The sequence below is a fragment of the Oncorhynchus tshawytscha genome, linkage group LG29 (genome assembly GCF_018296145.1).
Source record: "Oncorhynchus tshawytscha isolate Ot180627B linkage group LG29, Otsh_v2.0, whole genome shotgun sequence".
Classification (NCBI taxonomy): domain Eukaryota; kingdom Metazoa; phylum Chordata; class Actinopteri; order Salmoniformes; family Salmonidae; genus Oncorhynchus; species Oncorhynchus tshawytscha.
In genome coordinates, this window is record NC_056457.1 from 9,131,360 (window position 1) to 9,145,683 (window position 14,324).

General features: G+C 42.5%; 1 protein-coding gene across 13 annotated transcripts in view; it reads left to right on the top strand.

Annotated features, from left to right (window-relative positions):
• Positions 1 to 14,324, top strand: part of si:ch211-285f17.1 (sickle tail protein homolog) — a 178,353-nt gene that overhangs the window by 134,800 nt on the left and 29,229 nt on the right. For 12 of the 13 annotated variants that reach the window (XM_024393080.2, XM_024393084.2, XM_024393085.2 and 9 more), the window contains 2 exons: positions 4,018 to 4,216; positions 5,993 to 6,086. In XM_024393080.2, the coding sequence (XP_024248848.1) occupies positions 4,018 to 4,216; positions 5,993 to 6,086 (293 nt within the window). Of the gene's footprint in view, positions 1 to 557; positions 653 to 4,017; positions 4,217 to 5,992; positions 6,087 to 14,324 lie in introns of those variants that run through there. The other variant, XM_024393089.2, reaches the window with a different exon arrangement.

Below are 14,324 nucleotides of genomic sequence, written 5' to 3' on the forward strand. Positions count from 1 at the left end.
ATTTGAAAATGTAAGCAGAGGACACACATCTTAGTTTAATGTGACTTTAGGTTGACTCATTTCATTTACTTCAAGTGCCTCGAAATGACTTGTTTACATTTGGGCAGCACACCCCTTTAACCAACAGGAAGCATGCTGCTCTGTGCCAAAAGTGGGTTCTTGCTTAGGTTGAGATGCTGAATTGCAGACATTGTACATAAACATCTACAATAATATACTACTACTACACACACACACACACACACACACACACACACACACACACACACACACACACACACACACACACAAACACAAACGCGTTATGGCAGCAGATTGGGTTATGCGGGGGATGAAGGGGGTGGAGAAAAGAGGGCATATTACCCAGCATTCCTCTGGTGGCCCCCTGGTTGCTGATCTCGGGTCAGCTTTTCATTTTCCCCACTAATGGTTAAGGTTAAGGATTGGGGAGGGGAAGCTGATCCTAAATCTGTACCTTGGGGAAACTTCACCCCGGAACCTCCCCCCCCACACACACACACAGTCGTGTCCCCAGAGACATCTGGTCTTCCTTAAGAGCCCTGTGCCAGTAGAAGTAGTGCCTTCAGTCAGAAGACTCCTTAACACAAGACTGGAGTTGCAGTAGCGGACATCTTGAAATGACTCTATTCAAGTGAGTTTCTCTATTCTCTCTATGTTACTTATAGCTGATGTGTAGTAGTGCTACAACATATTTATACTACAGTACTGTGGTAGTTGTTTTGGGAGATCTGTTATTTCTTTATTGCTGTACTGTGTTTTATATTGTGGAAGAGAGGGAAATAAAGAACTCTATTTGTGCTGCATTTGAAATAAACGTAATTGAAGGTGATTGGGTTCCATTTGGAGATGCATAAGAGCCGAGTCTGGAATAGGATCTGACTGTCATAAAACCTAGCAGCAAGCCCTGGAAACCAAGACTTCGTCCCAAATGTCACCCTGTTCCCTTTATAGTGCACTACTTTTGACCAAGGCCCACAGGTCTCTGGTCAAAAGTAGTGCACTGTATCGGGAACAGGGTGCCATTTGGGATGTAGACAAAGTATGTTCTCCCCTGACCATTTGCTGTGCAGCCACGCCATTTGGTTCTGATTTAGAGAGTGAAACCAGACAATCAGCGGCCACATACAGTCCTGCAATCCAACTCTGCGCTAGAATTTAGCCATCCAAAGTCTCAGGAGATAATTAAAGTTTGGTTTTGAGGGAATTTTCCATTGCATGTATAATAGAATATGAAGCCAAGTGTGTGTTCCAAATGACACCCTATTCCTTATATAGTCACTATGGGCGCTGGTAAAAAAAAAAAAAAAATAGTACACTATTGTGTGGTCCAGCGGTTTCAGCCGCTGACCTCGGCACACATGTATGCCAGAGTCGGCATGGGTTCGAATACTTCCCTTCGACTCGTCCTATTCTTTCTAACACTTTACTATCTCGTCAGTCAAGCTCAAAAAGGACTGGGAATGCCCCGCTCCTTTAAAAAAAAAAGAGGCTTTTTTGTGTGTGTGTGGGACGCACAACCAGTCATTGAATAACACACGTCGGATTAGGAGGGTCTGCGTGGTCCTTCATCTGACAATACACACAGGAGCAGCGAGTTAGATGGCAAACGGACGTTTGCTAAGTTGTTAACAAGTCTATCCTAGTCGAGCCGTAGAAGTATGTGCCGTAGAATGGCTCAGCACTTTTTATGTCCTGGATTTGTCCCTCCCTCTCTTTTTAAAAGAGCCTGTAGGATCTTGTGTTACATTTCTGGAAACGTGTAGCCGTTTTCGCTGCTCCGATCCTTTTCTGGAGCCACTCCGTGTTAGGAAAAGCTCCTCTCTATCAGCACACTACATAGTGACTGATCCTAAATGACACACAATGTGTACTGTATGCACTCTGTTGCATACAGGAAGCTCCGATTTCAGTGATTTATAAGCTGCGCATCTGTTATAATACGTCAGATGACGAGGCTTCGACTAGAAAACAATATACAAAAGTCAAGCTCACGGGCTTCTTTATTTGCACTGTCCTGTATGGACATATAACGTCTTTAAAGCCGTCAGTCTTTTTGAAAATGTATGTTCTTGTCTGTGGGCACGGGGTGTTGTTTGTGAGTGTGTAATGTATTTCGTATGCTTTGGTGGAGTGCAGGACAGAAGCCGCACCCAGAGTTCGGGAGTTCAGTGTCTTGTCTGTTCGATGCTTTGGTGGAGTGCAGGACAGAAGCCGCACCCAGAGTTCGGGAGTTCAGTGTCTTGTCTGTTCGATGCTTTGCTAATGGTCGCCCTTCCCTCCTACGACACCCAGCCACATCCCTCTTCCTTTCTCCATCCCACATCAACCTCACCCTCCTACAACCTGCATGACTTACTTACTGCTTAAGCACACATGCTGCATGCATCCGCCGGCATGCACACATACACACCCATGCTTATAGTTTTATGGGTCTTTAACTTTCTCACCATTATCTAAATTCTCATTGTAAATGCAATAAAGATATTATAGTTACTCATTGTAAATATAGTAAAGATATTGTCGTCACTCATTGTAAATACAGTGAAGATATTATAGTTACTAATTGTAAATACAGAAAATATATTGTAGTTACTCATTGTAAATACAGTAAAGATATTATAGTTACTCATTGTAAATACAGTAAAGATATTGTAGTTACTCATTGTGAATATAGTAAAGATATTGTAGTTATTCATTGTAAATACAGTAAAGATATTATAGTTACTCATTGTAAATACAGTAAAGATATTATAGTTACTCATTGTAAATACAGTAAAGATATTATAGTTACTCATTCTAAAAACATGTAAAATATTGTAGTTACTCATTGTAAATACAGTAAAGATATTGTAGTTACTCATTGTAAATACAGGAAAGATATTGTAGTTACTCATTGTAAATACAGTAAAGATATTATAGTTACTCATTGTAAATACAGTAAAGATATTATAGTTACTCATTGTAAATACAGTAAAGATATTGTAGTTACTCATTGTAAATACAGTAAAGATATTGTAGTTACTCATTGTAAATACAGTAAAGATATTGTAGTTACTCATTGTAAATACAGCAATGATATTGTAGTTACTCATTGTAAATACAGTAAAGATATTGTAGTTACTCATTGTAAATACAGTAAATATAGTATAGTTACATATTGTAAATACAGTAAAGATATTGTAGGTACTCATTGTAAATACAGTAAAGATATTGTAGGTACTCATTGTAAATACAGTAAAGATATTGTAGTTACTCATTGTAAATACAGTAAAGATATTGTAGTTACTCATTGTAAATACAGTAAAGATATTGTAGTTACTCATTGTAAATACAGTAAAGATATTGTAGTTACTCATTGTAAATACAGCAATGATATTGTAGTTACTCATTGTAAATACAGTAAAGATATTGTAGTTACTCATTGTAAATACAGTAAATATAGTATAGTTACATATTGTAAATACAGTAAAGGTATTGTAGGTACTCATTGTAAATACAGTAAAGATATTGTAGGTACTCATTGTAAATACAGTAAAGATATTGTAGGTACTCATTGTAAATACAGTAAAGATATTGTAGGTACTCATTGTAAATACAGTAAAGGTATTGTAGGTACTCATTGTAAATACAGTAAAGTTATTATAGTTACTCATTGTAAATACAGTAAAGATATTGTAGGTACTCATTGTAAATACAGTAAAGGTAGTGTTTGTGGTATATGTCGGACTGCACATAATAGGACAGGACTGTGGGCCACAGTACAGAAAGACAAGCACCATAGTACATAAATACACTGTGCGTCCCAAATGGCACTCTATTCACTATAATTATAGGCCTAAGGGGGATAGGGTGCCATTTGAGACAAAGTCATTGACACAACACTGGTGTGACACCTCTGTATCTACATGGTTAAGAGTCACCAGATCATTATCAACCAATCATTAACCCCTCAGTAACCCTCCATTAACCCCCTTTCCTTCCCTGTCTTCTCCCCAGGCGTGCTGTACCTGCAGTACGGAGACGAGACTAAGCAGATCCGGATGCCCAATGAGATCACCAGCGGAGACACCATCAGGGCTCTGTTTGTGAGTGCCTTTCCCCAGCAGCTCACCATGAAGATGCTGGAGTCTCCCAGTGTGGCTGTCTATGTCAAAGACGATATGAGGAACATGTACTACGAGCTCACCGACGTCAGGTAAATGGGTGTGTGTTTTTTTTGTTGTCCAGTACCTATGTGTGTGTGGATGTTTCGTCTCTATTTTCCCAGACTGGGTTATAGAGTAGGTTATTTGGGGGTTGCTTCCCAACGTCTCAGTCTCACCCGTGTAAGATCCTCAGAGCTACCTAGCAGCCTTCCTCTCTCCCTTCTTTAAGTACTTCCTGTCTAATGAGCTATCCCAGCACAGGAAGTGACCCGGGCTGCAAGCAGCCTGCGACAGATCCTCTTCCTCCACACTTTCCAGTCAACTCAATAGCTGTGTGGGATGAAAGGGCTCAGGATGTGGTGCCCTACAGTAGTGGAAGAACCTTTAGTTCCACCACCAACAAAACAAACCCAAACAACACAGTGTGTGAGTCCCAATTGGTGCCCTATTCCCTATATAGTGCACTACTTTTGACCAGAGCCTTATCGGTTTGCCTATGGGCCCTGGTCAAAAGTAGTGTACTACATAGAAAATAGGTTGCCATCTGGGTCGCAACCAGTCTCCGAGCCTCTTTTTCCTCTCATTCACACCCATGTGATGGTAGAAGAAAGTGGAAAGTTCAGCTGGGGCCGAATTCATTTGTTTTGACACGTTTCATCGCTGCTCAGTTGGCAGAACAAAAGGATCGGAAAATAACCTATAAACAGTCTTGTTTCTTCCAGAGCCTCAGATTTAAAGTGAGTGAGTGAGCTATAGCCAACTTGGCCACATTCTATGTGCGAGACTTAACGTCAGAAGAGTTGCAGGGTGTGTTAAGTGGTGGTGTCCCATGTGTTAAGCAGTGGTGTCTTCTCCTCTCTGTGCAGAAAGTGTGTACAGGCACATGTACAGGCACATGTAGCTTTGTCATTAGCCTGGCCTTTTAAAAACACTAAGTCGTCTTTGTTCTTTTGAGTTTTCCAGAGGGGTATGACTCATAAGACAACACTGACGAGGGTTTCTTGCCCTCACGGTCAAGCCCACCAAGTCACCAATCACCTTCACCCAGTTTGCCCACTTCCTGGTACATCATAAAATTCAACAATAGATATAAGTTACTGTTTAATACCCAGGGCAATGAATTGACAGTTCATACAGGACCTGTTTTTACATTTAAAAAAAAATGATATTTATATTTCTGTAGAATACAAGCTTACTGCACACTGGGCGATTATACTCCATTTTGAACACAGGAGGTTGGTGGCACCTTAATTGCGGAGGATGAGCTCATGGTAATGTCTGGAGCGCAATCAGTAGCATGGTATCAAATACAAATAAATATGGTTTCCATGTGTTTGATGCCATTCCATTAGCTCCATTCCAGCCATTATTATGAGTCGTCCCCGCCCCCCTGTGATTTTAAAGGCTCAAAGTGAAGTATTCTGGCTCCATCTCTATCTGTAGTGTTCTTGCGGCGGTGTGTTGTGTACTTTGTGACTAGCTCTAACCTTTTTTTAAAAATCAGGGCTGTAAAAGTTATCACGTGTTCACTCCTCGCCGGCTGCCTCAGTAGTAGACAGCACAGGAGCAATAATTGACACGGGAAAACAAAGACCAGCAGACGAGACGCAGCTTTATTGATTTATTTGAGGGATCCTTTTCACTGTAACACCACTGGACACTTTTTTTTAACGCAACACCAGGATGGCTCAGTACAGCAGACTGTGGACTGTGTACGACATAGCCATGTCAGAGCACACACCAACGTCTGTGTATAGGAGACCACTATCCAATGGTGATATATTCTGGCCTCCTCATCTTCCCTCTGGACGTTCCCCCCCCCACAGGAATATCACGGATCACTCCTGCCTGAAGGTGTACCACAAGGACCCAGCACAGGCCTTCAGTCACGGCCCCAGACCCACCAACGTTGACACCAGGGTGAGTACTGACCCATCTGAGGAGCATCGAAACTGGGATACTGAACCAGGCGAGCCCCTGGTCTAACCTCGGGCTAGCAGGGCATCTGGAGGGTTTACAGCAGGTAGAACCAGCTCTATCCTAGACCCAAACTTACTGTAGGGTAAACCTGTCAACAGGTCTTCCTTATCACATTCCTGTCTGGGCAAAGAAAGATAGAGAGTCTAATTACTAAGTCCACACCTACTGTGGTGCTTGTGTAAAAAAAGGTACATTATTTATGACAGGTATTATTATTTGTAGCATGCTAGCCGTTCCCACAGAAACAGCTCCAGTAGGGAATATGCCAGTCTAGTTAGTCTAATGTACAAATAACACTGGCTATGGCGGCCCTACCCCTACCTCTCCCCCCTATCCTACCCTCCTCTCTCTTAATAATCCGCTCTTCTTCTCCTAACCTCCTTCATTCACCCTCCTTCCCCTCATCCTCCCTCTATCCTCCCCTCCCTAAATTCCCTCCTGTCCTCCTTCTCATCCCACCCTCTCAGCGTCTGGGTAGCGGAATGCCATCCCCCCCCGTCTTCCTTAATCTGTTTATGGGGGTCTTCTGTTCTCTGTGCCTAATTTCGGGTGGGATCGAGGGAGCCTTGTGTGTGCCTTAGTGCAGCTCGCCGAAAGGAATTGAACTCCATTCACAGGGCTGTTCTTTTCTTCTCCAAATCTCCTGCTAATCTCCCACAAGGCTGCTGCCTCCTCCTGTTGGTTTCCTGCTGATGTAGCGGAACTAAAGCGCAAAGACCTCATTCCTTGTGTGTTCCTCCCCAAATCCTTTCTGGCCAGCTGACCCCTGTCCTCCCTAATCCTCTCCGATGCTTTATCTATCTAGCTGAGAGAAGTCTCCATGTGAGCTATATAGCTTTTTACCACCTGAGGAACATTTCCAAGGTGAGACTCATCCATGCTTTTATTACAAGTAGGCTTGACTACTGTAATGCTCTCCTGTCTGGTCTACCCAAGAAAGCCATTGGTCAACTGCAAAACAAACAGAATGCTGCAGCACGGGTACTGACCAAGACCAGGCAGAGAGCATATATTATACCGGTTTTAATGTCTCTGCACTGGCTGTCTGTGAGTTTTAGAATACATTAAGATTATTCTATTGGTTTTTAAATCAATCCATGATTGTGCAGCCCAATACATGTCAGACATGCTTTTAATTCATATACCCAGAAGGTCCCTCAGGTCTTCTGGCACTGGCCTTTTAACTATCCCAAAGCCTAGGACCAAGAGGCATGGAGAGGCAGCCTTTAGTTACTATGACCCCTGCCTCTGGAATAGCCTGCCAGAGAACCTGAGGGGGACCAAGAGGCATGGAGAGACAGCCTTTAGTTACTATGACCCCTGCCTCTGGAATAACCTGCCAGAGAACCTGAGGGGGACCAAGAGGCATGGAGAGACAGCCTTTAGTTACTATGACCCCTGCCTCTGGAATAGCCTGCCAGAGAACCTGAGGGGGACCAAGAGGCATGGAGAGACAGCATTTAGTTACTATGACCCCTGCCTCTGGAATAGCCTGCCATAGAACCTGAGGGGGACCAAGAGGCATGGAGAGACAGCCTTTAGTTACTATGACCCCTGCCTCTGGAATAGCCTGCCAGAGAACCTGAGGGGGACCAAGAGGCATGGAGAGACAGCCTTTAGTTACTATGACCCCTGCCTCTGGAATAGCCTGCCAGAGAACCTGAGGGGGACCAAGAGGCATGGAGAGACAGCCTTTAGTTACTATGACCCCTGCCTCTGGAATAGCCTGCCAGAGAACCTGAGGGGGACCAAGAGGCATGGAGAGACAGCCTTTAGTTACTATGACCCCTGCCTCTGGAATAGCCTGCCAGAGAACCTGAGGGGGACCAAGAGGCATGGAGAGACAGCCTTTAGTTACTATGACCCCTGCCTCTGGAATAGCCTGCCAGAGAACCTGCTGGGGGCCAGAACTGTGGACATTTTTAAAAGAGATCTTAAACACACACCTTTTTAGCTTTGCTTTTAGCTTTGCTTTTTAATCCTCTTATGTTTGTTGTGTAGTAAATACTTCAGTTTTTTATTTTCATAGTTTTTTATACTTTTGTCCCCACTGTGAAGCACATTGTGTTTCATTCCACGTCTGAAATGTGCTGTATAAAGTACAGCTCGATTTTGATTTGATGTGGATTGCCATGCAGCGCAGCGTGCAACACTCACGTGTGCACACGTACACACACGCGCGCACGCACACAATAATACTGAGTATTATTGCAGTTGTCACAATGACTTTTTTTCAATGAGCCCCAGCGTCATGCATTGTGTCTTTCTAGAGAGACGGTAGCTTTGCTTTATGGGAAGTGGAGTGTGGGTTCAGATTCCACCGTGTTTGACTATGGTATCTGGAACATCAGCGAGAAAGAAAGTTATATTTGAGTCTACTTTTAATTGATTCTCTCACTTATTTATGAATACCTATGAATACACTGCGTAGTATTTTATTGAAGTGACTGGAACACATGGGAAACAAAGGAGAAGCCACTAATACTAAAGCAACTACTGCATGCGTGGCATAAAACTCCAGTTGATTGTTTAACAAGGAGTAGACATATTTTATGAGCTGTGGTATGAAACGTGAACACACACACACACACACACACACACACACACACACACACACACTACACGGATACGTAACATTACGCAACCCAGATCAAATGAGCTGTCTTATCAGCTTAACACTCAGAAGCAATTTACACACACTCTTTGTCAATAGACTACCAGACGACTTCAGGAGACCTATGGCGTAGGTCACACACACACACACACACACACACACACACACACACACCAAGTTTGAGTTTATTTGTTCTGGTCGGGCACTGGTGTATGATTTAGATGAAGTTGCGTGTCTCTTTAAAGGCCAGGGTAACAGCTTCGTTGTTTTTTTGAATCACAGATGACCTTTTTTTAACACAGACCATATGAGTTAGGCTATGGACTTTGATCTCATCAGAGCCAGCCAATATTGACAAAGGCAATCTGGGATTCAAAAAGCAACAAAGCGGTTCTATTCTTCAAGAATCAATGGCTTTATTTAAAAGTTTAAAAAACGGATGTACCAATCACAGATCGCCTCATTTAAGGACCTACTCGTGAAGTGATACAGCTGTAATTGTGAAAACTATTGTGGATTTGTAGTGGCTGGTCTGCAAATACTTTCTCTGCTTAATTTGACAAATGAATCAAATTAGATCCAGGAAAATGTTTTGCTATGACATATAATGACGGACAATTGTTTTTATGCAATTGAGATCTATGGGCATTGTTTTTCGCACACACACACACTTACTCATCGGTCTCCAACACAAACGAGCCCCCCCCACCAGCAGGTTCAAATAATAATAATCAAAGTGATTGTAGAGGGTACAACAGGTCAGCACCTCAGGAGTAGATGTCAGTTGGCTTTTCATAGGACCGGGACAAGGTAGCACGTCCGGTGAACAGTTCAGGGTTCCATAGCCGCAGGCAGAACAGTTGAAACTGGAGCAGCAGCACGACCAGGTGGACTGGGGACAGCAAGGAGTCATCAGGCCAGGTAGTCCTGAGGCAAGGTCCCAGGGTTCAGGTCCTCCGGGAGGGGAGGGACAGGGAGCGAGAGAGAATTAGAGGGAGCATACTTAAATTTACACAGGACACCGGATAAGACAGGAGAAATACTCCAGATATAACAGACTGACCCTAGGCCCCTGACACAAAAACTATTGCAGGAGAAATACAGAGCTTATGAGTTAGGGTATGGACTTTACTCTCATCGAGTCAATATGACACTGGCAGTATTGTCAAGGGCAATCTGGGATTCAAACAGCAACCAATATTTTTCAAGAATGAATGGCTTTATTTAAAAGTCAAAACATTGATGTACAGTTGAAGTCTGAAGTTTACATACACCTTAGCCAAATACATTTAAACTCAGTTTTCCACAATTCCTGACATTTCCTGACATCCTCAATTCCCTTTCTTAGGCCAGTTAGGATCACCACTTTCTTTTAAGAATGTGAAGTCAGAATAATAGTAGAGAGAATTATTTATTTCAGCTTTTATTTCTTTCATCACATTCCCAGTGGGTCAGAAGTTTACATACACTCAATTAGTATTTGGTAGCATTGTCTTTAAATAGTTTAACTTGGGTCAAATGTTTCAGGTAGCCTTCCACAAGCTTCCCACAATAAGTTGGGTGAATTTTGGCCCATTCCTCCTGACAGAGCTGGTGTAACCGAGTCAGGTTTGTAGGCCTCCTTGCTCACACATGCTTTTTCAGTTCTGCCCACAAATGTTCTATAGAATTGAGGTCAGGGCTTTGTGATGGCCACTCCAATACCTTGGCTTTGTTGTCCTTAAGCCATTTTGCCACAACTTTGGAAGTATGCTTGGGATAATTGTCCATTTAGAAGACCCATTTGCGACCAAGCTTTAACGTCCTGACTGATGTCTTGAGTTGTCGCTTCTATATATCCACATAATTTTCCCTCTTATGATGCCATCTATTTTGTGAAGTGCATCAGTCCCTCCTGCAGCAAAGCTCCCCCACAACCTGATGCTGCCACCCCTGTGCTTCACGGTTGGGATGGTGTTCTTCGGATTGCAAGCTTCCACCTTTTTCCTCCAAACATAACAATGGTCATTATGGCCAAACAGTTCTATTTTTGTTTCATTAGACCAGAGGATATTTCTCCAAAAAGTACGATCTTTGTCCCCATGTGCATTTGCAAACCATAGTCTGGCTTTTATATGGCGGTTTTGGAGCAATGGCTTCTTCCTTGCTGAGCCTTCAGGCATTTGGAAATTACTCCCAAGGATGAACCAGACTTGTGGAGGTCTACAATTGTTTTTCTGAGGTCTTGGCTGATTTCTTTTGATTTTCCCATGATGTCAAGCAAAGATGCACTGAGTTTGAAGGTAGGCATTGAAATACATCCACAGGTACACCTCCAATTGACTCAAATTATGTCAATTAGCCTATCAGAAGCTTCTAAAAACCATGATATCATTTTCTAAACCTTTTTAAAGGCACAGTCAACTTAGTGTATGTAAACTTCTGACCCACTGGAATTGTGATACAGTGAATTATAAGTGTAATAATCTGTCTGTAAACAATTATTGGAAAAAGTACTTGTGTCATGTACAAAGTAGATGTCCTAACCGACTTGCCAAAACTATAGTTTGTTAACAAGAAATTTGTGGAGTGGTTGAAAATCAAGTTCTAATGACTCCAACCAATCACAGATTGCCTCATTGAAGGACCTGCCCATGACGTTATACAGCTATAATTGTGTATAGTATTCTGAAAACTAAAGTGGATTTGAAGTCGCTGGTCTGCAAATACTTTCTCTGTTTGAATTTGACAAATGAAACAAATTAGTCCATTTTTTTTTTGCTATGATATGCAAATGAGCCATAATAGCTTATGGCAGGTTTGCCTTTAAATACAGACCGGGCAAAGTCATATACACACTTTAATGCTGAAGTGTCCACACACACACACACACACACACACACACACACACACACACTCACAAAGAAAATTTGCGATCATAATTTTTACACCCACAGTGTTAATTAAATTGAACAGTTTCTTAGTAATTATATGTGATTTACTGAAATAGTGTTAAACTAACACTTTTCAAAGTATTGATAAACTAACACCCCGAGAGTGTTGGGTCCCTAACACAATGGGTGTTACATATTCAGACTTAAACTAACACTTTTCAAAGTATTGATAAACTAACACCCCGAGAGTGTTGGGTCCCTAACACAATGGGTGTTACATATTCAGACTTAAACTAACACTTTTCAAAGTATTGATAAACTAACACCCCGAGAGTGTTGGGTCCCTAACACAATGGGTGTTACATATTCAGACTTAAACTAACACTTTTCAAAGTATTGATAAACTAACACCCCGAGAGTGTTGGGTCCCTAACACAATGGGTGTTACATATTCAGACTTAAATGAACACTTTATTAAAGCTGATGCTCTTACACTTTCTCAGGCTTAGGGAATTAACACCTGTCGTGTTACCGTAACACATTTTTTGGGTGATGTTTTAACACTGTAGGGTGTAAAGCCTTACTGTATTTGCATATGTATTTCCCAGGGTGCCATTCAAGTGAATTTTAGAGGTACCATGCCTGTGTTTCGATGGCTGTCAGTGAGTGTATAAGTGAATATTTTATCATAAAAGTAACGCTGTTGACAATAGATAACTTGTTTTTTACAATGTCATACTTCGAAAGTCTAGTTTTACCCTAACACACTGGTCTGAAACTCCTGGTTTGCAGGCCACATCGGCAAGTCAAAAAAATGCTGGCTTACAAAGTGTTATATCATTTCTATTGGAGCTAGGATAGCCAACGATTTAAACTTTTTAAATCACCCACAATCTGCAGTTAGAATGACTGCCACGGTAGGGAATATTTTTATTCAATGAGGTTTAACGGCTGTTGGCATCCAATAAATGTTGCATTGCCACCACCTACTAGACTGAAGTATAAGTCCCTTATACTTTGCTTAAAATATATATTTTTTAAATTAATCAACAAATGCCCTGCCATCTAACCCTACACTAAAAAAATACACAAAAAAACCCACCACCCTACTATTTAAATCTATTTAGTCCTACTTCAGGCCATCAGCCTGAAAGGATGGGACAACACCACTTAACACACCCTGTAACTCTTCTGACGTCAAGTCTCGCACACACAAAAACCTCTCTGCAGCTGCTACCACAATGTCTGCGACTGACCTTCCATCCCTGCAGTACAGTTGATAAACATTGCTATAAATGCCTATAATCCAATCTTACTGAAACACCACTTGTTGGTTTATCAGTCACACCACACCTCTCAGGATCCCTCCCGTTTTAACCATCTTCCTCTAGTTTCTTCACTGCCTCAGCATATGACAACTTCTACACTACTCTAACCCTGGAATCCTCAACCTGCCTCTCTCGCACTGGACATTTCTGATCCCCAGACCCCATGGGCACCCCTACAATTGACACATACCACTACTTTTCCCAATGCTACACATTCCTTTGTCTCATGCACACCTAGGAACCTCCCTCCTACACACTGCTGACACATGCCAATAAGCTTGACACCTGAAACAACGTAATGCATTCGGCACAAAAACGTATATCCTAACATCACTTTCTCTTTCACCACTCATGCCGCCCAAACGACGAGCATCACAAACACCGGGAATTTTCCGCTTGCTTCAGTTGGTCAACTTTCACATTTACCGCTACCCCAGTAATCACTCCTTTCAATGGCACCCTTTTCTTGAGGGCAAAACAATTCATATCTCTTGCCCCCATTCGTTTAACGAGGAGTGCCTGCTCCCTCTGACTAGAAACAAACAATTATCACAAGACCACTTCTGGTTACCTTCACTGATTCCACAGCACCCAACTCTGTTTTCACCCACCATAAATCCACAAATGGATCAGCCAAAAGGCAAGGGTCCACTTTTTCCAAAAACTTCACTCCTACTGTCACAGACTCATCTTTATCCTGACCCTCAGTGCAAGCCTTGGGCTCTGAGAACTTCACCACACCTACCACCTCAGATACTTCGCCCTCATTCACTTCCATTTCTCCTTCTGTCTTCGATCCGGCGTACAGCTCACTCTGCTTACACTTTCTACCATTCTTCTTTAACATGCCATCTCCCTTTTTTCTGCCATTTTAACCGACTCAAGCTCACCCTCTTCCTCCCTCTCTCTCTCTTAGACCTCCTCTGCTCTCTCTTTCTCTCTCCATTCCTCTGTATTGCAAGTATACTTAAGTATACTTACGTCTTCTTATGAAAATACTGCACTTCTCCAGACATACATTTTGTTGTAGCCCTCTCAAGGGACGCTATTTAACCGGCTGTCACAATCTCTTTTTTTCTCATTTTTAAATTTTTTTACCCTGTCTTCTCCTCAATTTTGTGGTATCCAATTGTTCAGTAGCTACTATCTTGTCTCATCGCTACAACTCCCGTACGGGCTCGGGAGAGACGAAGGTTGAAAGTCATGCGTCCTCCGATGCACAACCCAACCAAGCCGCACTGCTTCTTAACACAGCGCACATCCAACCCGGAAGCCAGCCGCACCAATGTGTCGGAGGAAACACCGTGCACCTGGCAACCTTGGTTAGCGCGCACTGCACCCTGCCCGCCACAGGAGTCGCTGG